We start from the raw sequence: 25,388 nt of genomic DNA, 5'->3' as shown, positions 1-25,388 counted from the left end.
CCGGGCCACACACACACACACACACACACACACACACACACACACATGGTTAAACTACTTTATACACAGACCTTGTGTTCAACACTGTTGTTTACGTTGACAGCTCTACTAACAGATAATAGGAGTATAAGATGGGTGAACCGTGTGACTCACCCTGGGATGGGAAGGGTCTGGGTGACAGGTGTCAGGAGCCTCCAGCCCACTTAGCAGGAGGATCTCATTTTCCTTGGGCTGGCGCACACTCAGGGAACCAATGAGCTTGGGTAGATCTGGAGAGACTGAGGCCAGCTTCTGTGGGAGAGATGCCCACCTTCCCCATCAACAACCTGCACAAACCCGCTAATTACCTAAACAAACCAACCCTCTTCATCAAGCAAATGATCTTGAATCCATGGCAACACCACCAGTGATTACAGTGTTTGACAGAGGGGAGCTGAGGCCATAGGAGGGTGTGTGTATGTGTGTGTGTATGTATGTGTATGTGTGTGTGTATGTGTGTGTGTGTGTGTATGTGTGTGTGTGTGTGTGTGTGTGTGTGTGTGTGTGCGGGTTGAAGGAGTGAAAGAGGGGCGGTGAGGAAAGAGCAAGTAGAAAGAAGTGGAGAAGGACCGGGTGCGGGCGTGAGGGAGGGGGTTGGGGGGATGTCTACACACCTTGACACGGCTGTCATCCTGCTGAGACACCTTGGTCTGGTCCAGATTCACGAAGCAGATCTGCTGACAAAAGAGGAACACGGCTCAGGAAGGTCTGTCTTCAGCCTTATCAGCACCCTCTCAGCAAAGACACTTCCTTAAACTTGAATCAAATTTCAAATCAAATCTATTTGTATAGCCCTTTTTACACGCAAGCATGTCACAGAGGCCTTCACATGCGCCCATAGAACTGCCCCTCAACCAACCTAAACCCTCAAGGAAGACGAGGAAAAACTCCCAGAAAAACTCCCAACAGGAGAAAAAATGGAAGAAACCTTGGGAGGAGCAATTCAGAAGCATCATCACTCAAACATCAACAGCATCATCAGACGCAGGATAATCCCCGGACGGCGGAACATAATCCCCCATGATTAGGATTGTCTTTTATCAACAGTGCGGCCAGTCGCTTCATGTGAGGATTTAAAACTCTCATGGGTTCCTCCAGTCTGCTCCCATCATCCCTCTAGTCTGGACCCAGGGACATCTATTATACTGTATATTTAGCAGTTGCGCAATAAGCACCTTCGAGATCAGAATATCTCCTGTAGAATATTTTACACTTTTGTTACAACTTTAACACATGTTTATTGGTTAAATGTATTTACTGCTGTATAAAGCTAATGAAATATTGTCTGATAAAAATTGGTATCATCATAATCTCTCAGAAGAGGAAAACTGAGATGAGCAGAGCTTTCACCGGGGAACACAACTATCAGGACATTGCTTAATTCTTGTAGAACATCACTTTGTACACATGCTTTAGAACACATACTGTCTGGGGGGGGGGCAAATGCAATGCTGTGTTAAAGTATAAATAAGAAATACTGGCATAGGCTATAAATTAAATATCAAGATGGCTACACTTTCCTGCAGACTATGAAGGCCTGCCCTGATTTGACTCTCATACAGGCTTTGTAAATGCGTGCCCCCTCTTATGAAAAAAAAGCCCCCATTTAATTTGTTCTAGAGCTGAGTCTGCTCACAGAGGAGACATCTTTTTTTGGATGGAGGGAGGAAGGAAGGAGAAAAGAAGGGTGACTGGGAGGGAGGGAGGGAGGGAGGGAGGGGAATGGAAGGGTGACTGGGTGGGAGGGAAGGAGGGAGGGAGGGAGGGAGGGAGGGAGGGAGGGAGGGAGGGAGGGAGGGGAATGGAAGGGTGACTGGGTGGGAGGGGCAGGTGAGAGCACAAGAGATACCCATTATTTTGTTCTTACCAAGGACAAACAATTTTGTCCCATCACAATCAGGTGGGCACCAAGAAAACTGCTTGCACTTATGAAAGATTGTATCCAGTCATTGCCTCCCTACAGTGGACTGAGAGACCCTCCCTTATCTGAGACTGGGTCAAAGAGCTTGGATGAGCCTGCCATCGCTAGGGCTAATAGAGCCTCAAGAGAGGGTCCTGTCTCGGGGCTGGAGATTGTCTGGAGTCTCCGGGGCTGAGAGCCTACAACGCTGCTTCTCAAAACACACTCCTTTTATGAAGACTTGTCTTTCGAATCTTCAGCAGTCCTCAAGGTCCGTGCAGCAACCAATTGAAAGCTCTGTGTGAATTTGAATTTGACTAATGAGCTCAGCTGGTTGATGACGAATCAGGTATAATTTAGGCGGCTTGCAGGGAAAACCCTGAAGGGACACAAACATGGAGAACATATGGGTTTACTGTAAACAACATTGAGCACTCACGGTCTATTTAAAATGTGGACTAAGATAGCTGAGGCTGGAGGCGGGGGACAGAGGCTGTAGCTGACCTCCTGCTAGCCTGGTAATGGTCTGGAGGGCTCCCTGGAGGTGAATCGGCTCTACACTCAAACACTCACAGAAGGGGCTTGTTGTCCTCAACTAGCTGGGCACATCATCTCTATTGGCCCAAGGGATGCTTTAATTGCAGAAGCCTGGCAAACATCCAACAATTCCCCCCCCCCCCCCCCCCCCCCCCCCCCCCCCCAACACACTCTATCTCTTTTTCCTCTCTTTCACACTAACATGCACATACATACACATACACAGACACACACACACACACACTTTTCCCTCCGTTTTCCATTGGATTCAATTCAATCACAGGCTATGTGGCATAAAAGCTTACAAACATACATTTATGCTCTCCTCCTCCGATTCAAGCACTTTTCCGTGCACACACGCAACCCCTCTCAAATCCCCACACCCCACCCAGTGCCCACAGTCACTGTGCCTGTGTCCTCTGTGTGTACCCTTGCGATGGTTACGCAATCCTGCAGGCCGGTCTCTGAGCCTTTCTCCCTCTCTGGGTCCTCCTGAGGCTGTTGTGTAACAGGGCAGAGGAGGCCTGCCTTGTCTACTACACTTGCACTGCAAGGCACCACCCACGGGGAGCACACCCTTAACAAACCAGACTGATCCGCTGGGGTGAGTTCCCCCTTCTCAGACAGCAGATGGGGCTGTTCCCCTCGAGCCTCATTACTGACGACCTTCCATGCAGCTGAACCTGCCTGACCTGGTCTCCTCACACATCAGCCTGACATCTCCCTTGACCAGCATGTGGGGCTACCGACACCTGGCTCTTCCTTCCAGGGTACTTCACCCACAACCAAACACAGGGGTTTGCCAAAAAGTCAATTAGAGCTGGGCCCGACGACAGGTTGTGATAACGAGAGGAGGGCTTCACCCTGCAGCTGTATGGAGAGGGGAGGTCTATATCCTCCATCCTGCAGCTGTATGGAGAGGGGAGGTCTGTATCCTCAACCCTGCAGCTGTATGGAGAGAGGAAGGGTTGCATCCTTTCTCGCCATTAGCCTTCGGGTGTGTTCAGTAAATAGGCCTCCAGCATGCAATCTCTCATGTCCTCAGGAGCAGATGGAAAAAGCTTGCGGATGACCGCTCCCTCTTTGAGGCCCCCGCTCTCCAAACATTAAGAGAGATGAGGAGAGCATGTAGAAGGTGAGGAGTGGTCAGAGACAGAATGATGTCATCCAATCCCACGGCTGAACTGCTTGTATTGATTGAGCACAAGCTCAGTTAGGATGCAGTTTTCTAGTTTAGTTAAGATTCCTGGCTTTCAGTTCTGGGGAAGGGTGAGATTCGTTATGACTGTAACAGCTATATAACACTTCAGTGTGAGATCATGCATTAAAACATGAACGACTGATCATGAGGTGACAACACTTAGAAGTCTGTGGAGGGGAAAACTCTTGCCTCATCTTCTCTCACAGAGCGCACAGTGCTTATCTTGCACAGTCTCTACTCGACTGCAAGTTTCCACGGCTCAATCATAAATCTTTGTGACATGTCCTTCAATGCATAATAAAGACATGATGTTATGTAATGGCTCAATGTATTACAAAACACAAAGCAATCCTGTTGTATCCGGATGTCAATGGCATCAGCCAAGGTGCCTCACCTTAGAGCTTAACATTAACAATGACATAAAGTATCCTGTTAAGGACCTCCATAGCAGACGGCATTCAAACTGACAAAGTCATTTAGATCCCCCTCCCTTTCTGGAAGGGTAAGTAAACTAGCATCCATCAATGTCTCAGCAGTGCCGTGTCCATCCTGGCTGGACTGAGCTCAGGTGATACAGTGTAGAGCTGCACTGAGGTAATCCCGTGAGACTCGTGCCTCTGCTCCAATCCTCCTCCTCCCTGTGTATCAGATCCCTGCCCCAGTCCTCCCCTTCCAGATCCTGCCCCAGTCCTCCCCTTCCAGATCCTGCCCCAGTCCTCCTCCACCTCTTCTGTTCCAGATCCTGCCCTGTCTCACTACTCTATTCCTTTACTCTGGCTGCTGCTCCTCTTCCCTGGCCTCTCTCCTCTTCACCTCCACAGTGGGACTACGGAGAGAGATGAGCGGTACAGCTCCCACACCTCAACACCACAGCTACTCTTTCGACCAATCCCTTGTGCAAGGAAAAGCTCAATAGTGGATTGAGGCAATCCATCACAAGGCAGTATCAAGACAGTTGTTCACATTAGAATATGAAAGGTATGGTGCAGAACAGGCTGCATCAGTTATGGATAACCTAAAACATCTTGGGGAATCACAGAACCTGAAATGGGTGAGGGGAACAACAGTTCCTCTACGACCAAGAACATAAAGATTGAGCTGTTTTTTTGTACAAATTTGTCATTACAATTTAAGTCATTATGCCAACAGTCCTTTGTGTCTAAAAGCACAGGAAATGGTGCCTTAGTGAAATAAAAACATTTAAAATGCGGCACTAGCAATTTTTGAGTCCCTGGAATCTCAAAATCACTTGTTGATGAAAGCATACAGTATAATAAAGTATTTAACACAACAAAACATGAAAACCCACACAATTCACAACACACATACACACACACACAGCACACCAGTTTCACATCCGAGAAATTAAACAATTAACAATTTCACACCAGTGAAATCATAAGCATTGTGATCCACCCTAGTGTGAAAAGTAGCCACAGAATCATACGTCACAAATACACTTGTTAAATATACACAGTTTGGGTTGATTTAATTTTCCTGGTCTGGCTGGTGGTTTACAAGACAGAACTAAGTCACACATGAACAGTTTCACAACGATTATCCTGGTTCAGTAACTAAGCAGCCAGTCCCCAGAGAACAGCTAAATCCAGGCTCTGACCTGCAGATAGACAGCCAGGCTACTCACAGTGGTGCAGCTCCTGTCAAAGTCTTCCTCGAGCAGGCTCACTCTGCACAGCACCTTGTTGTTCCTCAGCCAGTATTCACTAGAGTCCAGCAGGCTGTTGCTGCACAGCACCTGCACACACAGACAACACACCACTTAGCATATATACAGTATACACACCACATGACTCTCCTTTAGCTACACACACACCAGCACACCGTGTTTTTTAACACGCCAAAAACACGCCCGCACACATCATAAACATAGGCACACACGCACACACGGACACTTAACCCTGAGTCGTCCTCTCATCTTCACCTAAAAGTCTATATGTTGACCATCTGAATGATGAAACCACTGATGTCTTCCCTCCCTTCAGTTGGAGATAACTGGCCTTGGAGGAGATCAATACTATGTCAAGTCACTCAATCCTGACGTGGCCTCTAGGTTTGATCTGTGTCCTAGGGATGGTCTCAGCGGGCACACAGTGTGTCCCCACACTGATCCCCACTGTCCTTTTGACCAACGTGACACATTGATCTCCTGAGTCGTATTGAATATTGACCTGCTGTTTTAATGGAGCAGAGACAAGGGCTTGTTCACTGGTTTCCCATGTGTGCTGAGAGTACCACACAAACATGCTGCTTCCTTATTGATCGTATGAAAAGTGTATTGCTTTGTAAACGACGTACCGCACCTTTCGAATCTCAATTGATAAATACTTAGAATGACCATAGTAGAAGGGTGATGCCTTGAGTCTGCCCATCCTTTTTTTCCCCATGGTCTAACACAGAATTGATGTTGTGTTGAATATCCTGTGCTTGTGTCTCCCTGGGTAGATGTATATAGGTGGGGCCCAGGTGAAATCAAGGGAGTTCTCACTACATCACTATAGAGCATGACACCAGGTCGCATAACCCTACAGTATACAATACACTTTTCATGTTACAAACAGTACAAGAAGCACTTCATTGGAGAGCTATTTAACATAAAGTCCTGTCCACTAATGAAGTGAGTGAACAAACAGAGATATTGACGAGTACACCTTAATTGGAGGGAGAGAAGAGCCACAGGGAGGTTCAATTGAATCTATCCGTCACCTCCTAGCACAATGCTTAACTGTCTTTAGACAAAGTCAGGTGATAAATCTTCGATATCCCCCTGAAGTCCAGTCCCTCCAATGTTCTCTGGTGCCAGGCCTACTTGGCAGGAGCAGCCACACACACACACAAACACACACAAACACACACACACACTATGTTTCCAGTACCTTCTTGCAGGCGGTGATGGAGGAGCCTAGTGTGGTGTCTGAGGCGATGCTGCTGATCCCTTCAGCCTCAGCCGACGCTTCCAACATGGCTGACAACTGGAAATTACTGCAGGAGCACATTAGAACATGCTCTCAGAAACTATGATACATATTCAGCCAAAGACATATTTAGATCCCACACTTCAGAACAAACAGCCATGATATCTGTTTACAGTATGTTTCCCAGATGAGTCTTGATATACAAATTGTATACATGGCTTATTGCTCATGGGAAACTAAAAAAGTCTCAGGAACACAATGTCTACATCATGTATTTTTAACAATTTGTGAAAACTACAAAGAAGAATTTAAAATCAGCCATGGATCCAATTGCCTCGAAATGTTGTGAACATGTGTGAGGTCCATTTCTAAATGGTTAGCTAACAACTTAGGGAGGAATCCGCCATTGCTGCTTGCAGCTATATTTAGGCGTATTACTTTGGTTTTGCCCCCTCCTTGAGTCACCACCTTACCGCGGTGGAGGGGTTTGCGTGTCCTAGTGATCCTGGAAGCTATGTTGTCGGGGGCTTCATGCCCCTGGTAGGGTCACCCAAGGCAAACAGGTTCCAGGTGAAAGACCAGACAAAGAGTGGCTCAAAAAACCAACCATGAAGAAATACAACAATGGTTCTCAGTTGCCCCTGCCCGGAAGCGGGTCACCGGGGCCCCCCCCTGGAGCCAGGCCCGGGGGTGGGGCTCGATGGCGAGCGCCTGGTGGCCGGGCCTTTTCCCATGGGGCCCGGTCGGGCACAGCCCGAAGAGACAACGTGGGACCCTCTTCCAGTGGGCTCACCATCCGCAGGAGGGGTCATGGGGGTCGGGTGCAGTGTGAGACGGGCGGCGGCCGAAGGCGGGGGCCTTGGCGGTCCGATCCTCGGCTGCAAAAGTTAGCTTTAGGGACGTGGAACGTCACCTCGCTGGCGGGAAAGGAGCCTGAGCTGGTGCGCGAGGTAGAGAGTTTCCGGCTAGATATAGTCGGCCTCGCCTCGACGCACAGCGTGGGCTCCGGAACCAGTCTCCTTGAGAGGGGCTGGACTCTCTTCCACTCTGGAGTTGCCCTTGGTGAGAGGCGTCGAGCTGGGGTGGGAATACTGGTTTCCCCTCGGTTCGGCGCCTGTACATTGGGGTTCACCCCGGTGGACGAGAGGGTAGCCTCCCTCCGCCTTCGGGTGGGGGGACGGGTCCTCACTGTCGTTTGTGCTTATGCACCAAACGGCAGCTCAGAGTACCCACCCTTTTTGGAGTCTCTGGGGGGGGTGCTGGAAAGCGCTCCTCCTGGGGATTCCCTCGTCCTCCTGGGGGACTTCAATGCTCATGTGGGCAATGACAGTGAGACCTGGAGGGGCGTGATTGGGAGGAACGGCCCCCCCGATCTGAACCCGAGTGGTGTTTTGTTGTTGGACTTCTGTGCTAGACACGGTTTGTCCATAACGAACACCATGTTCAAGCATAAGGGTGTCCATATGTGCACCTGGCACCAGGACACCCGAGGTCTCAGTTCGATGATCGACTTTGTAGTCGTGTCATCGGACTTGGGGCCGCATGTCTTGGACACTCGGGTGAGGAGAGGGGCGGAGCTGTCAACTGATCACCACCTGGTGGTGAGTTGGCTTCGATGGTGGGGGAGGACGCCGGTCAGGCCTGGCAGGCCCAAACGTAATGTGAGGGTCTGCTGGGAACGTCTGGCGGAACCCTCTGTCAGAAGGAGCTTCAACTCCCACCTCCGGGAGAGCTTCGATCATGTCTCGGGGGGGGCCGGGGACATTGAGTCCGAATGGGCCATGTTCCGGGCCTCCATTGTTGAAGCGGCTGACCGGAGCTGCGGCCGCAGGGCGGTCGGTGCATGTCGCGGCGGTAACCCTCGGACCCGGTGGTGGACTCCGGAGGTGAGGGATGCCGTCAAGCTGAAGAAGGAGGCCTATCGGACTTTATTGGCTGGTAGGACTCCAGAGGCAGCTGATGTGTACCGGCAGGCCAAGCGGAACGCGGCTTTGGCGGTCGCGGAGGCAAAAACCCGGGCATGGGAGGAGTTCGGCGAGGCCATGGAGAATGACTTCCGAACGGCTTCAAAAAGGTTCTGGACCACCATCCGGCGGCTCAGGAGGGGGAAGCAGTGCTCTGTCAACACTGTATACGGTGGGGATGGTGCGCTGCTGACCTCGACGGGGGACGTCCTGGATCGGTGGAAGGAATACTTCGAAGACCTCCTTAATTCCACCAACACGCTTTCCGACGTGGAGGCAGAGTCTGGGGACATCGGGGGGGGCCCTTCTATCTCTGGGGCTGAGGTCGCCGAGGTGGTTGAAAAGCTCCGCGGTGGCAGGGCCCCTGGGGTGGATGAGGTCCGCCCGGAGTTCCTTAAGGCTCTGGATGTTGTAGGGCTGTCTTGGTTGACACGACTCTGCAACATCGCGTGGACATCGGGGACAGTGCCTCTGGACTGGCAGACCGGGGTGGTGGTTCCCCTCTTTAAAAAGGGGGACCGGAGGGTGTGCTCCAACTTTAGGGGGATCACACTCCTCAGCCTCCCTGGGAAAGTCTATTCAGGGGTCCTGGAGAGGAGGGTCCGTCGGATTGTCGAACCTCGGATTCAGGAGGAGCAATGTGGTTTTCGTCCTGGCCGTGGAACAGTGGACCAGCTTTATACCCTCCGCGGAGTCCTGGAGGGTACATGGGAGTTCGCCCAACCAGTCTACACATGTTTTGTGGATTTGGAAAAGGCGTTCGACCGTGTCCCTCGGGGGCTCATGTGGGGGGTGCTCCGAGAGTACGGGGTACCGGATTTCCTGATCGGGGCTGTCCGGTCCCTGTACGACCGGTGCCAGAGTTTGGTCCGCATTGCCGGTAGTAAGTCGAACTTGTTTCCGGTGAGGGTTGGACTCCGCCAGGGCTGCCCTATGTCACCGATTCTGTTCATTACCTATATGGACAGAATTTCTAGGCGCAGCCAGGGTGTTGAGGGGGTCCGGTTTGGTGACCTCAGGATCGGGTCGCTGCTTTTTGCGGATGATGTGGTCCTGTTGGCTTCATCGGGCCGTGACCTTCAGCTCTCACTGGAGCGGTTCGCAACCGAATGTGAAGCGGCTGGGATGCGAATCAGCACCTCCAAATCTGAGGCCATGGTAATCGACCGGAAAAGGGTGGAGTGCCATCTCCGGGTCGGGGAGGAGATCCTGAACCAAGCGGAGGAGTTCAAGTATCTCGGGGTCTTGTTCACGAGTGAGGGAAGAATGGAGCGCGAGGTCGACAGGCGGATCGGTGCGGCGTCCGCAGTGATGCGGGCTCTGCATCGGTCCGTCGTGGTGAAGAAGGAGCTGAGTCGAAAGGCGAAGCTCTCTATTTACCAGTCGATCTACGTTCCTACCCTCACCTATGGTCACGAACTATGGGTAGTGACCGAAAGAACGAGATTGCGAATACAAGCGGCCGAAATGAGCTTTCTCCGTAGGGTGTCCGGGCTCTCCCTTAGAGATAGGGTGAGAAGCTCGGTCATCCGGGAGGGGCTCAGAGTAGAACCGCTGCTCCTCCGCGTCGAGAGGAGCCAGCTGAGGTGGCTCGGGCATCTGATTAGGATGCCTCCTGGACGCCTCCCTGGTGAGGTGTTCCGGGCACGTCCCACTGGGAAGAGGCCCCGGGGAAGACCCAGGACACGCTGGAGGGACTATGTCTCTCAGCTGGCCTGGGAACGCCTTGGGGTCCCCCAGGAAGAGCTGGCGGAAGTGGCCGGGGGGAGGGAAGTCTGGGCCTCCCTGCTTAGGTCGCTGCCCCCGCGACCCGATCCCCGGACAAGCGGCAGATGACGACGACGACGACGACTTTGGTTTGCATGAGACATTTCAGATCGAAACCTAGTCAAATTTATATCTGATCTTATCAGTCACACAATAACATACTGGGCTTATTTTGCCTTACCGGCAGTAAACCAGGTATGGAAATACTAAAACCTGTCTCTGCCAAAGTACTTCGTTAAACATGTAAGAAAATCGTGTAATATTGTATACAATATGGTAAACGAAAAACAAAAAAACCGAGTAGCCTATGCTGTGAGATGATGTGACGGAATCAACCCCAGTGCGAAGCATGGCTACACCTGGATGGCGCGCACGACCTTGCCGCTTGAAGACCCATTTTCAGTGACGTTTAACTGTTCATTTTTCTAATTTTGCGCGCTGAGACATATGAAGAGACACGTTTCATATTTCATATGAGAAGCACTCAATTACGCGTCGTCACGATGACAGGCCACTCAACTCAGTTTTGATAAGGCTTGGCATTTTGCCAGGATTGCTTGGAGATTTGTTGAGCTCGCCACGGCTCACGAGTGGTAACCTACTAAAACCTAACAGTACTTGGAATCCTCACTTCAGTACACTAGAAAACAGCAGTGTCAGTTGGCCAAAAGGATTCTGTGTGAAACATCTGTGTGATGAATTGGGCCTCTTGTGTTGATGTGCATATGTGTCTCCTGATTTTATTTAAATTATGTCAAATGCGTGACAGACACTTCGTGTCAACATAACTGCAAATGGGACCCAGGGTGCTCTTCAGTCTCTAATTGCAGCCTATATTTCCTCATGAAAAGGATGACAATCGTTATATGTTTTGTGCTTAAAAGATGTTGAACCATTTCAAACACTTATAGTTGTTTCGTTATCTACATAGTCGTTTTGTAATGTTGGCACAGCATACTCGTATGTAGTTCCCAAATTTGATATCTCATTCATTACAGGGGTTTATTGTGTAGCCTATGTTTTGTCCCAACGACCGCTTTAATAAGCTAAGACGCACGACTTGTCAGCTGCTGCTTTGATACTATTTTGAGGGTTTTTTTCTGGATATGGTAGAACATGTTCTACTAATCCCATGTTTAAATTAGGTTTATTAATATTTAGCTCGTAAGCAGGTTGATGTTTTTCTTTTTGTTTAAATTAAATTGCCATAAATAATACAGCAGTACATGGCATTCCAGAATAGGATAGTCCAATTCGTGACATCGCCACAGTAAAGTAAACGCACAGGCTTCATTCACATACCTCGGCATTTTCAGAAGGCTCTTGGCGCCAGCCATCCCGTTAAATCGGAACCGGTCGGATTAAATCCACGGAGTGAGATAGGTTGAGGATGGTAACGCTTGGCTGTCCCGAGGTGGCCAGATGCACATCCCTGGCTGAGGACCAGAGAGATTCCAGCGCAGTCCTTACCGCGATCGAGTAAGAACTGTCTGTGGCGTGTAGGGTAACCGCGCGCAGCACCATCGAATGACAGTCTGCCCCAAGAGCCGAGGATATGTTCTGCCCCACTTAAATTACACACCAAACACGCACGTAGGTACTCACGCAACGCATCAACGTACACAACAAAAACACTCGCACAGGCTGTTTTTAGATCATTTGTTGGAAATAAGGCTGTGCGTTATTTCTCCATAACGGAATGAAAGATGTAGTTCATTCATCGTAAATAGCCTAAATTCACCAGCTGATCGCAAAAACAAGTTCCGATCAGATTTGAGTGTTTGACCAGGTCTTACCCCCAGCTGAGTCCTGACACAATCCTGATTACTGTAACATATATTGGTAAAAACTACCTTGCTAAAAACGGCCTACCACAAAGATCACTGGCCAGCTATACAGCTCTATAGTGCCACTCTCCGCATCTTGCTAAGTATCCATGACAATCTATATATTGCCTTACATCTTCTAATTTGGAAAATACCATTCACTATAAGTTATCAGGTGGCAGTGGAGGTGTCTGTGTAGCCTGTGCATATCCCCTGATGATCCCTTGACAACCAGCCTCTCTTTCCTCTCGCTTTTGATTTATGACTGCCTCTTTACGAAGGCAGTACATTTCACCAGTCACATTTCACCAGCCATTTCTTTTCACAAAGATGAAGGACATTTTACTTTGTTTTAAAAAAGCACCCCCATTCTCCCCATCGCTCACCCTCCACTGAGCACGAATGACGGGGGTGGAGGGATGAGAGTTCAGAGATTTCTTTTCTTTATGAATACGAAATGGTTCCTCCATTACAACCACAGCAGTGAGTAGAGTGATGCAGCTGCTTATTACAGCAGCATTGTTTCCCCCTCTTCTGATAGGACCTCTTCCAGGAGAGGAGAGGAGACCAGACCAGACAGCTTACAGCTGGAGTGTATGTCTGTATGTGTGTGTGCTAAGAGAAGGAGAGCTGCATTGTAATACAGAAGATAGAGTGTAGGGAACAGGAGGCAGCTAAATGCAGACCTGTGATAAACAGAAGCCTAAACAAAGACAATTAGTTTAATTACATATAATTGTGCCTTAGATAGTAGATTGCTTAGTGTGTTGTAGGGGACGCACATTCAACAACTCTGAAAGAGGAATCACACCCCAGAACTCAGACCAAGACAAGCAGCTAGTATGAGGCTCCTTTTTGGGTAAGTTCCTTCTAAAAATGTACTACAAGGACAGGCAGACAGACAGACATACAGACAGACACACAGACAGACACAGACAGACATACAGACAGACACACAGACAGACACAGACAGACATACAGACAGACACACAGACAGACACAGACAGACATACAGACAGACACACAGACAGACACAGACAGACATACAGACAGACACACAGACAGACACAGACAGACATACAGACAGACACACAGACAGACACAGACAGACAGACATACAGACAGACACACAGACAGACACAGACAGACATACAGACAGACAGACACACAGACAGACACAGACAGACATACAGACAGACACACAGACAGACACAGACAGACATACAGACAGACACAGACAGACATACAGACAGACATACAGACAGACATACAGACAGGTAGGTCCTCTATTAGTTTCTGCATTGTCAGCCGCAGTCTGAGTGACAGTTGTCGCAGTCATGTGACCACAGAAGTGTGCTGATTGGTTGTTATGATCCCCAAGTCCTCCAGTCTATCAGCCAGAACTACAGTGGTCCATGTCCTTATTTGAACAAACTCTCAACACCTCCTTTTCACATGGTCTGCTTCCCCTTCTGGATTAATACATCTCTCTTTCTATCTCACCCTGTGCTTCTACCTTCATCTACGTGTGTTTCTATCTAGCTCTGTTTGCTATCTCGCTATCCAATCAAAAAGCTGCAAACAAATCTTTCACACCAGTCTTAAAAACTAAAGGCTGGAGGAAAATCTGTAGAGATTAAAGGAGACCATCAGCATCAATACCAACTCTCATCAGAGAGAGCTCGGAATAAACCATGAGAGGGTGAACATCAGAGGGAGTCTGCAGGAGGTAGCTATAACACTGTCAAAGCTCTGGCATGAACTATATTTCAGAACCTTTATACAAAACAGGAGAGCGTGATGGAGCACAATTCAATGGGAGGAATGTATGATGATTATTAACAGGGCGAGAGAGACAGAGAGAGAGGGCGAGACAATAGGGAGACATGTAGAAACGAGAGGCAAGAGGAGGACAGAAAGAGAGCAGAATAATGGAATGGAAAGAGCCGGAATGTTGAAACACAAGCTGCTTGGCTACATAAGTAGATACTGGTTCAGGGTTGTGTCACAGGCACAAATCGTTGATGTGGAATCAAGATAAGGGTAGTGCGACCGAGTGCCATTGACGTTTGAGAAACAAACAACACGATGCAAAGGGCAGTTCATTTGACCTATGCCCAAGAACAACTCAGGATGGGGTCTGCTCTTATGGAGGGGTCATGTGAATTCATGAATGAGAAGGAGAATTTCAATTAGATGATTCAAGATATATTTTCAGTGAATATATTCGTATACATTTGGGGGATTGACTGATGAAATGTGTGTGCGTGTGTGTGTGTGTGTAGTTATTAAAAGGATTTGGGACTCTTTAGACCTAGACTTAATTGACTGTGGTTTGATCTCTTCATCTGATTGTGCTTTGTGCATTTATCCCCGCATCAAAGGATTGAGGAGGACATTATTAACCAGTGTGGCTGCAGTCACTGGGGTGTGTGGTCTAGATGGAGGATCAGAGGGGCAGGATGATATTGTAATGAAAGAACGAATATACGATTCCAAATAAAATCCTCTTCCTGAAGGTTCTCTAAGGACACCTTTAAGGTTCCAAGCAGAGCACTGCCAAGCTGAAACTCATGTGTGGAACCTCAGGTTCCGGTTCAAAACATTGTACACCTACATTTCTCAGATGCCAATGTCATTTTCTGTTGCTAAAAAATACATTCCATCTTGAAGACAACTCTATTGCACCTCTCTCTCTCTCTCTCTCTCTCTCTCTCTCTCTCTCTCTCTCTCTCTCTCTCTCTCTCTCTCTCTCTCTCTCTCTCGCTCTCTCTCTCTCTCTCTCTCTCTCTCTCTCTCTCTCTCTCTCTCTCTCTCAAACAGACACACACACACACACACGGACACACACGGACACGCGTTTTTCTTGCGGTTGAGTTAAAAGAGCTGGCACAGGGGTCTTGTTACTGTCAGCACAATTAGGGCTAATCACATCATTAATCAGTCTAATCACTGTTCCTCTCACTGCAGCTATTCTTCTAGATGTATTTATATTTGTCCTTGGCATCTCCGTGCTTGTCCATGCAGACTAATAACAGGAGGTTGTGACAAAAACAGCTGACTCTTATCATCATCATAAGGTGCCTTCTGACCCTGGGAAGACTGAACTAGGACTGTGTTGGTGAGGGTTGTTGGCATGGGGACTTAGGGAGGGGTGGGGAGGGGGCTGGTAGGTGGGGAGTGATCTAATGCTGGCCGAGGGACCCAGTGAGGTGTGGCTGGAGGAAGGATGAGCTCCCGGTGTGGACAGACGGTGTCTCCATAGGGCCAGTGTGGTGGATATCTGGGTTGGGTTTGTGCCAGGTCACATAGCCCAGCCCTGGCAGGTCAGAACTGGTAAACATCACAGACCTCAGATGTTCACTGGAGACCATGGAGCCTGGATTGATTGATTTTTCAAATAAGTGGAAGCAGGCACGGCGTCCCATCTCTCTCCCTCCCCCCCCTCCCCCCCCCCCCCCTCCCCCCCCCCTCCCCCCCCTCCCCACCCTGCTCAGCTCTGATTAGCGCCTGTCCACTCTAATCTTCCAGGGATGGCAGCAGAGAGGGAACGGGCTGTCTTAGTGCAGGTTATACTGCACATTGTCTGCCAAGGAGTACAGCACCCCCTCACATCCCTGAGATACAGAGACACGCACACACACCGTCGCTATTCCTGCCAATTTGCGTGCTGTCTGACTGCACTGTGACCATGTGACAATACTGCTATGACTAATGCTCTGTTCAAATATGCAGAGTGGTTATGACGCTCTCATGTTTTATCCTCAGCCTCTGTCGCATATGATGTGCTGAGCTATGACACGCCAACTATGACACCAGCTCAGAACGTGATATGAGGAGAGACACTGAGAGGAGAAAAGAAATAAATCTACAAAAAGAAATACATTATAATAATTCGAGTTTATAATTAACATGGAGAGCAAATGGACAAGCAGGTGCCTTGACTCCGCAATTCAATTACTGGCTTTAGCTGGAATCCCGTCTACACAGAAGGTCAGTCTGAGTTGTAATTGCGTGGCTGTGTAGCAATAAGGATTATAAAATAATTACTGCTCACTTTTCAATGTGAGCTCGGTTCACTGAGTAAGGATGTGATAATGACAACGTATAATGTATTCACTAATGAAACAGCATGAGCATGAGCATTAATGAGCATGTTGGAAATGTGGCACGGCTGTAAGAGAGCATTGTGGCATGCAGTAGAACATTCTAGAATGACCGTCTGTCTCTTTGTCTGTGCCATGTTGGGCCGACTTCCTCGCACTCATACCACTTAACTATGCAGGAATTAACACTATTTCTTAATTATTTCATTTAAGTGTCATTTTTTTTTACCTCTGTGTGTGTCGATGTGTGTGTGCATGTGGGTGTCTATTTAAATAGAAGATGACTCATTGTGAATGGGTGAGAGACATTTGTGACTGAACTATTTTTAGACCTTCCCAAGAGAGCACTGACAAACATGCTGGCAGGTAGCTTCAAATTCATGGTTCATTGATGGAGCAGACAAGTTGGTTTGATTATGCCCACTAATGAGTTGTCATGTTTTTAAACATGTATTTGCCATGCATGAATGCTTCTTCATCTATCACTCTTCATCTTTAGCTCTTATTTGCATGTCACTGGCAGTCTGTGTGGCTTCTGGGCCCTTTCTCACCAACAAGGGCCCCCTCCAAAAAACACACACACACACGCACATAACCCTATGGTACCTTGTTGGATACGCTAACTTCAGAACAGATCAATTCAGTGTCTTTCCCAGCCTCCATGCCTGCAGACCCGGGGGGGGGGGGCCCATGGGGGCTCTGCTCACAGTTCTACAAGCCCAGCATCTAAGTACCAGGCTGCCAGCCTGGGCGTCCAGGATGCAGGCTGCCAGCACTGGCGGGCCAGCCAGAAGCTGGGAGCTGGAGAGAGCTGCAAAGGATCCAGCTCTTCCCTGACATCGATCCTTCTTCAGCTCAGATCAACGGGACAGGAGCTGTGTGTCTCCTGGAGGGACAGAGGGAGGTCTGACTCTGCACACAGCCAGCCTCCCTTCATGTTAGACAGGGCTGGGAGGAGCAGCAGTCTGGAAGGGACTGAGGAGGATGGAGGAGTACAGTATGTGCTGTGGTGAGACTGAGATACTTGCAGACTTGAAGTCACAATGGCTGTACTGAACGAATCACTTTTCCTTTTTTAGATTAAGCCTCTCATATAGAGTGGCAGACTTAGTCGGTCGCCAAACCGAGAGATTGCGGTGTGTGTTTGACCTTTTGCACAGCTGTGTCTCAGTTCAGTCCAACAACACATAGACGTCACGCCAGTCTGAAATCTGATCGAGCGTTTCAGCCAAGGAAATTACTACTTCGTACCTGAGACAGATCGTTATCACAGGCCCATACCTTTTGTGAATAAGGCGGGTCAGTTACATGGGCTTTCAGTAAAAGGATAAAGTGCTTAACTGGCAGACGTCATCAGAGCATCAATCAATAATATATAACTTAACAAATCTGTGATAAAGTGAGATTAAATGGTTGTTGAAACATTGGCTGTTTAAGTGCACCCTGTAGACACATTCCGCCCTGTATACGGACCTGAGTTCTCACCCAATCACACATCAAAGGTAAAGACCAAGGTCATTTCAAACATAGATGAAGAGATGGAAAAGCTATAACTAGTGGGGGGCTGCCAGGAACAAATGAATCAACCTTGTAGCCATGTGTTTGCTGCTAAATACATCCCCGTGTTACCTCCGTGTGCTGCCCAGAGAGGCTGGTATTCCGGTTTGTCAGTATCGTTTATTAAAATCTGTGGCAGGCATGAATCCAGGAGAGGCTATCAGACTGCTCAGTGAGCCTGTGGATAAAACACACGAATATCCACAGAGTGACAATGTTAATCTGCTGGAAAGATCCGTCTGCAGACACACTGACTTCCTCTCCCTCATTCCTGACTCACTCCATCCTCTGAAACCTTCTCATTTCCATCCACGCTGCCTTTGTCCCCTTTGTTTGTGTGTCATTGTGTGGGTGTGTGTATGTCACTGTGTGTGGGTGTGTGTGCGTCTGTGTGTGTCCATGTTTGTTGACATCCGATTGGGCCAATGTGTATTGTCACATTTCCGTGCACCAATTCTTATCGGCATGAAATGATCATGTTTTCTTGGCAGGGGAGCCTGACGTCGCAGAGTGACAAATCAGGCTCAGTGCTACACTATTCTAATAATGGCTGTGACCATCCTCCTTCTCTTGGTTAACACAGCCGTTTAATGGGTAACCCGCCAGGCATATGCTCTTTTTCATGCCACCTCAGGTTTGTTTGTGGAGATTCTGTCACAGAGTTGGCGTGGCGGGTCATGGGTGTGGAGGAGAGGTACAGCAGAGCGGTGCTCATCCTCCTCCTAAATGGCCTCTTCAGCGACAACTTCTCACACAATGTTGTTTATTTCCAAAGCCAAAAATCAAATAAACACCATCCATCAGTCAATCAAGCACATCAATTCAGAGAGCAATGTGAAATGCAAGGGTTTCCATTGCGTAAACGATCAGTTTATTTCACTCGTGTCTACTGGGCCTGTGTGCCATTTTCCTGGCTCAGCAGGGTGCAAAATGACAGCTATACAACATGGTCCTCTCCCTCCTCAGATCCCCCCGGAGGAGACTTCCGTCTCAGGGATAAAGGCCCTCCGGTGGCCGTGCAGACGGTCCAGCTCATCCCAGACGCTGCACTCAGGGCCGAGAATGTAGAGCCTGTGGACATGACGATGATTTTTCAATCATTTCCTTTTGATTTGAAGTGTATTCATTATTCAGGCAGACCAATAACAAAAATTGAATCAGTTGAATGCTTTATACATATATATATATATATATATATATATATATATATGGTTTTGCACATCAATTGACAAAATGTATTTCACATCGACAGAAGCTTGTGCTTAGAGCACTTACCTGAGGTACTAGACGTTCCTGCCTGAATCCCTCCAAAGTCCGTCTGAGGTCATTTGTGGTTTTGCTTTAGTCAGGTGTTCCTGAGAGGGCAGCCTAACATGCACTGACAGCCCCTGTCTGTCTGGTACGTCTTCACACTCTGTTCTGGGAGCACCAGTCCATGGGTAGGTTGAGTCTCCATTCATCTTTCATTCTTTATCCCTATGTTGGTGAACTTCCATCTCAGCCATTTCTCCAGTGGTCTTATTCTTTGCATTGCAGCTCCCTTCTTTTCACACAACCCTTGTTCGATTGGCTACAGGGACCAGCCATAGTACTAAGCATTATGGTTGTGCCTTATTATGCAATTATTCCACACACATGGTGGAGCAGATGTCACCAACTTCCGGATAAATTGTGTGAACAAATTGCCAAATTCTTTTCATTTTGCCCAGAACATTAGACCCTACCCTGGTGCATAACACTGTACCCTCATGCATTAGACTCTGAGTTGTTCTTGTTAGATGGGGACCAGAAACAGAATGCCTGATCACAGAGTCCTGACCTCCATGCTGCAAAATAGTGTTACACAACCTCATGTGTCAAAAGCAAGGACTTGATACATCATTTTAAATGTAAGTCCAATACAATAAATATGAGGTTGAAGTGCAGCTTTAATCAACAGTACAGTCTCCATAAGGCTTCAACAATTTAATGATTGTTGCATGATATCATAAAACTACTGCTGGTGAATTTGCGGTAAGATGGATCCATATGGTAATTGTTTTTCTTGGCAGATTTTCCATTAGAGTTCAAGATAATATTAGATGAGTGAAACAATGTAACCCTTGGTGACAGGGGCATGATTGATAATTTTGTTAAATTATTATATCAATGTGTGTGTTTTAGTTTAAGACTCAGTTTACACTACCTTTTGCCTAGCTCTGATCAATACCAGCCGACCACAAATCTTAGCTAAGGCTAACCAGAGAGTAGCTGAATCACCAGTGATACCTGCACACAGCTTTTATAACTCTCCAGCCATGCCCAGTAACACATTAACCAGGAGACATAAAAAATCGAATCCATGCCAGTCTAGACAGAATGGGGCTAGAGGGGGATATTACTTTTCGTTTATTACTGAGAGTTCTGACCACAAACTTTGTTTTTTACCGTAAGTATTACATTCCAAAGTACAGCTGCCTACTTTTGTAACTGCTTCTGAAAAAGGATGCACACCCTCTGCGTCTGTAACGTGTCCGTCTTTAGCTAAAATAAACATTTAGCTGGCATTATGTATTCTGTGAAATAACATGTCTTAGTATTTCAATGCTAGTTAATCTGGCTATGTGCAGAAAAGGCCATATATCATGTGCTTTTCTGATTAATGATTGCAAACGTGCCAACTTGTAGTGTGCGCCAGTTTAATAATGCACAACTTGTTCTGGCGTACATAGGATTTTTTGTGCCGCAATATACTGTATAGTAGGAAACATAAGCCAGGTTTTTTAAACAAACCTCTTGGTCGCTGTCTCTCTGGGCTGTGCCCACTCAGCAGGGATAAGCAGCCATTTACGTTTTATGGCCTCTTCTGTCTCAGCACTCACACACACACATACACACACACCATCTCACACACACACATACACACACACCATCTCACACACACACAGGCACACACACAGACATTGAAGTGCTGGCCTTTTCATTTTCATATCTCCCTTTCCCCGGGGCAGCCTTGCTGCTTCCATGATGAATGCCGACAATTTAATGTAATCAAGACCTGGGAGCCTAGTTAATAGACAGTGCAGCTGAGTAGCCTACTCCTCCAAGTGGGCTGGAGGGGGAGTGCATTCAGACGCAGTGTCCTATATGATCCTCAGCTCCAAACAGACCTGTTCTGGCTGGCATGAAGTCCTTCAAACTTTTATGTGGGTTTAGCGAGTCTCTTTCCAAAGCATGTTAGAACTACAGTGTCTTGCCTTACCTCTCGGTGAAGTTCATCAGCACAGAGTAGAACGAGGACAGCATGTTTGCTCGTTGTCTGAATCCCCAACGGTGACCTGGGATTTGACTACCTGAGGAGCAGAATTAAACATGTTTTATTATTTTAATAATAAAATAAAAATGCATGTCTACTGACATCATGGAATGACAGTAAAGTAAGCTGTATTGTAGTTTCATCTACATATGATTATAGGTGTGACAGTTTCACACATTTGACATAGCTGTGCGATAAGAAACCATTTCTGACATTTTCAGGCAGAACAGACTGCTCCTAGCTTTGTACACCAGCAGTCATTTATCTGCATCATTACGGGTGACTGAGACTGGGATCAAAAACACCATGCCTTGACATCACACACACACACACACTCTCTCACGCCCTCTCCTCTACCTTGTGGCTTGTTGCTCTGCCATATGGTGCCCTGTCAGACCAGCCCTGTGTCACAGGAAGACCACACCTAGAGACCCAACAGCCCTACTCTGAGAACTCATTACATCCACGTTGGTAACAAATGAAGATTTCCTCTGGGAGTTTACAGTGCTGTACGGATGAACGTTCTGGGCACAGCTTGATAAGACCGTGCAATTATCTGAAATGGCAAATAGGACCATGTGACGAGGTCACATCACACTGTAATGAAGTCCCCACAAACAGTTATGAATTCATTATACAGATGTAATGAGGTCACCGCACGTTGTGATGAAGTCATTAAGCGTGGCAAGGAAGCTGCGGTGCTTCGGTCAGAGGTCATCCTGCACAGTAATAGCCTCGTCCGACACGGCGACGAGGTCTTATTGTTCTGACGCTGCGCAGGAGTCAAACCGATCCAAATAGTCATCCGTCGTGTCCGTTACTCTATCTTCTGGTCTCTTCCCAGAATGCTGATATCGTTGGAATACAAAGCAGACGAAGGCTTTTCCTGGGGTGTGAAGATCTATCCTCACAGCCCAAATCAGCACTGTCAGATTGGCCTGTCAAGCTGCGATGGGCGCCTGCACTCTCATTATCAGCCCACACACACACACAGCACGTGCACATACACAGAAACACACACACGCACGCGCGTGCACGTACAAAAACACACACACACACACACACGTGCATGTATAAAAACTCACACGTGTGCACATGCAAAAAAAACACACACACACTCACATACACAACCAAACCGTACATCCCTCTGGGATGCCTAATCAAGCGCTACATGAAACCTCTCTATCTGGAGTGTGGAGGAGTCCCTTGACCCCCTGCTTTCCTCCTGTTAATGATCCCTTCAAAGAGCAAAAGATGGAGGCCAAGCTTCAAACAAGACCTATTGAGTAGACTGTCAGTCTAGCCTCTAGAAGGAGCCAAGAGCAGCCGCCCCCCAGCCTGGTGGTACACACACACCCACGCACACACACACACACCCACGCACACACACACACCAGGATGAATATGAATCACAGGATGCGCTGCAGAGCACCATGGGTAATTAGAGGGAGCGTTGCATCCAAAGGGCCTCTGAAGACGCTTGGAGAAGACGTTTAACATCCTCAATCTCAAACTGAACACTGACACTCACACACACACACACACACACACACACAGCGACAGTACCAACAATCATACCCCACTCAACGTGAGTTTGCGTCTGTAATGTTCAATGTCACAGTGACTGAATTCCTTGATGTCTGCCGGGGGCTGCATAGCTTCCTGTCTGTGTAAGATTGACCTTTTATGATCAATAATGTACATTTACATTTTCAACATTGCATTCATTCAGCAGTTTCAAGCGCCTCTTCAAAGCTAAGCACAAATATTCGAAGTGAAGCCCGGAGAGGAGCATCTGGAGACCATGGCGAGGAGAAGCACCACATGGTGGGAGTTTAAGGAACCTTCTGTTTTCAGGGGTCACGAATCAGGAGTGCATCGGTCTGCACGGCTGGACGATGCCCTGGGGATAGGCGGGGTCTGTCCTGTTGGCTGCAGCATGGGCAAATGTCAGGGGTTTGTGCCTGTTCCTGAGGTCCACAGGCAGGCAGAGTGAGGGAAAACAGAGGGCCTCGAGAGATTTGGAGAGACACGATCTGAAGTGGGATAGTGCAGTGTCAGCTGGCGTGGTGGAGAAGAAGGGGGGGAGAGAGTGCGGGGGTTCCATCTTGTACGTGACAGGGGGAAGGTCCTTGGGGCTGGTGAGAGGGGAGATGTTGTGTTAACGACGCAAAGGAGTGGTCAGACACATGGAACGGGGGGTCACCTTCAGATCAGGTGTGGTGCAGCTTCTGGAAAAGACAAGCTCTAGTTGGTTGCCAGCCTTGAGATGGAGAAAGAGAAAAAGACTGAAGAAGTGAGAAGACATACTCTGTTTAGGAGGTTTGGGATTTGAGATTCCCCCAGGATGTCCCCGGAGAGCGAGGTGAGGAGTATGTCTAGCTCGTCAGGGAAGAGGCCCGGAGGACCTGGGGGCGGTACAGGATGGAAACCTGTACAGGGTGAGTCATGGCAACCGCTTGGAATTCAAATGAGGAAGCAGATAATCTGTGAAGAGGTGAGAGAACTTCCAGGAGGCAGAGTGAAGCCAAACCTGTGTCCCTTCCCCAGCCTGACCTTGAAGAGTACGAGAGGGACTTGCCCAGGGATAGCTCAGCTGTCCTCAGTACCTGGCCGCTCAGAGTATATATTTCATCTGGGTAACGTCAAGCCAATTTAGCGTGTGTGTGTGTGGTGTGCGAGGGAGGAGGGGGGGAGGGGGTCCTGGGACCAGTAATCATTTGCGGTTGTTGGGGTTGTTCCATACACCCATGCAGTATGTCTTCATTAACTGTGACAGCCTCCCTCTCCCTCCCCCCCTCCCCCTTCCACTTCTCGTTCTCTATTCCGCCCCCCCCCCCTCTTCTGTTCACCATCCAGGAGTGTCTCCTCCACCCTGTCTGCAGCCTGACTCACTGCATTATTTACATCCTTTGTTATGAATCGCACAGCTTTCTTAGTCGCCGTTTATGCACGCTTAGTCTCATGGGCTGAGCTGGTATTTGTGGAAGTTCAATCACAGAGCATTGCTGACACGACGCCCAGCTGAAAGCCTTCCCTCTGTGGCAGTATATCATGGTGCTCCTGACTCCCACTCCACCGCAGCACACTTGGTCTCCACAGTGCGGTTCTTCATGAACTGGTTTCATCCCTAGCACTGCACATGCAGTCCATATATAGCAGGTGAAGGTAGGTGACAGAGGTTGAGACCGGTTGGACTGCATCACGTGTGACTAAACTCATGTTGGAGCTTCAAAACGATCTGCATATGGTTCTTGTTTAGAGATTGAAGGATCTTGCCTGGTGTCTGACTGACAGAGTAGCTGTGGAACCAGAATCTTCTGATCCTTGTTCTTCTCCCATACTTTGTACATTCTCTGTTTGCTAGTCTGCGCTACACAGCTGACCTGACTAAGGCTGCGTCGACCTCAGAGCAGAGCTGACTCCAGACGACCTGATGCTCATTCCAGCCAGGTACTGTAGAGGCTTGACCGAAGTCACTGCTGTTTGTGCTTTCTTTATCTTTTTTCTCATCATGAACACGGAACTCTCTCTCTCTCTCTAAGGAATAATCTGCTGGAGTCAGTGGAAAACAAACCTCTCTCTCTCTGTCTGTCACACACTCTATTTATTTACTTTGTTCTGTCTTTCTTTCTCTTTATCCCTCTCCCTCTCTCTTTATCCCTCTCCTCTCTCTTTATCCATCTCTCTCTTTATCCCTCTCTCTCTCTCTCTCTCTCTCTCTCTCTTTCCATCTCACACACAAACAGAAAACTGGTAGGGTAGCGAAAGAAACAACCCACAGGGGTTGGAAACAAACCTGGTTCAGCACATCAACAAGCTAACTGTTATAACTGGTAAATACTGGAATATGATTAGAGGTACACTCAACAGGAAGGTGGCTTCCCAAGAACAGGGACGGTGACCCCTGGCTCACGCATTCCAAATGTAGACCGTAATGACGCTACATGTTGTAGTGTCATTGAAATAAGTTGTATGTGGTTTACAGTTAAAGTCAATAACTGAAGACTTCAACAGCATACAAACAAACAGAAAACAAAACCCCTTTTCCTCTCCGAGCGCACACGTTTCTGATCTCTTACTCTTCCCTACCTTCCAATGCTGTCTCTCTCAAAACACCACCTTCCCACTCTCTCCCAGTGGGGGAGGACTGACGGAGCATGTCCCCAGCTGCTCCTGCTGAGTCTGGGCCGGCGCTCCGCTCCCGTCCCTGCTCTGGGTCTGGCTAGGTGGGTGGGGAGGGAGGCGGGGGGGGGGAGGGGG

At 48.3% G+C, this 25,388-nt stretch overlaps 1 protein-coding gene across 2 annotated transcripts in view; it reads right to left on the bottom strand.

Moving 5' to 3' along the window:
- The window catches only part of LOC124478257 (SPHK1 interactor, AKAP domain containing), a 47,137-nt gene that overhangs the window by 9,187 nt on the left and 12,562 nt on the right, over window positions 1-25,388 (bottom strand). Inside the window, exons 4-8 of one of the 2 annotated variants that reach the window (XM_047036483.1) lie at window positions 21,072-21,162; window positions 6,572-6,677; window positions 5,323-5,433; window positions 654-713; window positions 154-291 (exon numbers count right to left, since the gene is read on the bottom strand). In XM_047036483.1, coding sequence (XP_046892439.1) covers window positions 154-291; window positions 654-713; window positions 5,323-5,433; window positions 6,572-6,677; window positions 21,072-21,115 — 459 coding nt within the window. In that variant the 5' untranslated portion in view covers window positions 21,116-21,162. Of the gene's footprint in view, window positions 1-153; window positions 292-653; window positions 714-5,322; window positions 5,434-6,571; window positions 6,678-11,643; window positions 11,967-21,071; window positions 21,163-25,388 lie in introns of those variants that run through there. The other variant, XM_047036484.1, reaches the window with a different exon arrangement.

This window comes from Hypomesus transpacificus, chromosome 15, assembly GCF_021917145.1.
Source record: "Hypomesus transpacificus isolate Combined female chromosome 15, fHypTra1, whole genome shotgun sequence".
NCBI lineage: Eukaryota > Metazoa > Chordata > Actinopteri > Osmeriformes > Osmeridae > Hypomesus > Hypomesus transpacificus.
The sequence above is the reverse complement of the archived record's forward strand: the minus strand, read 5'-3'. Positions and strand labels throughout refer to the sequence as shown.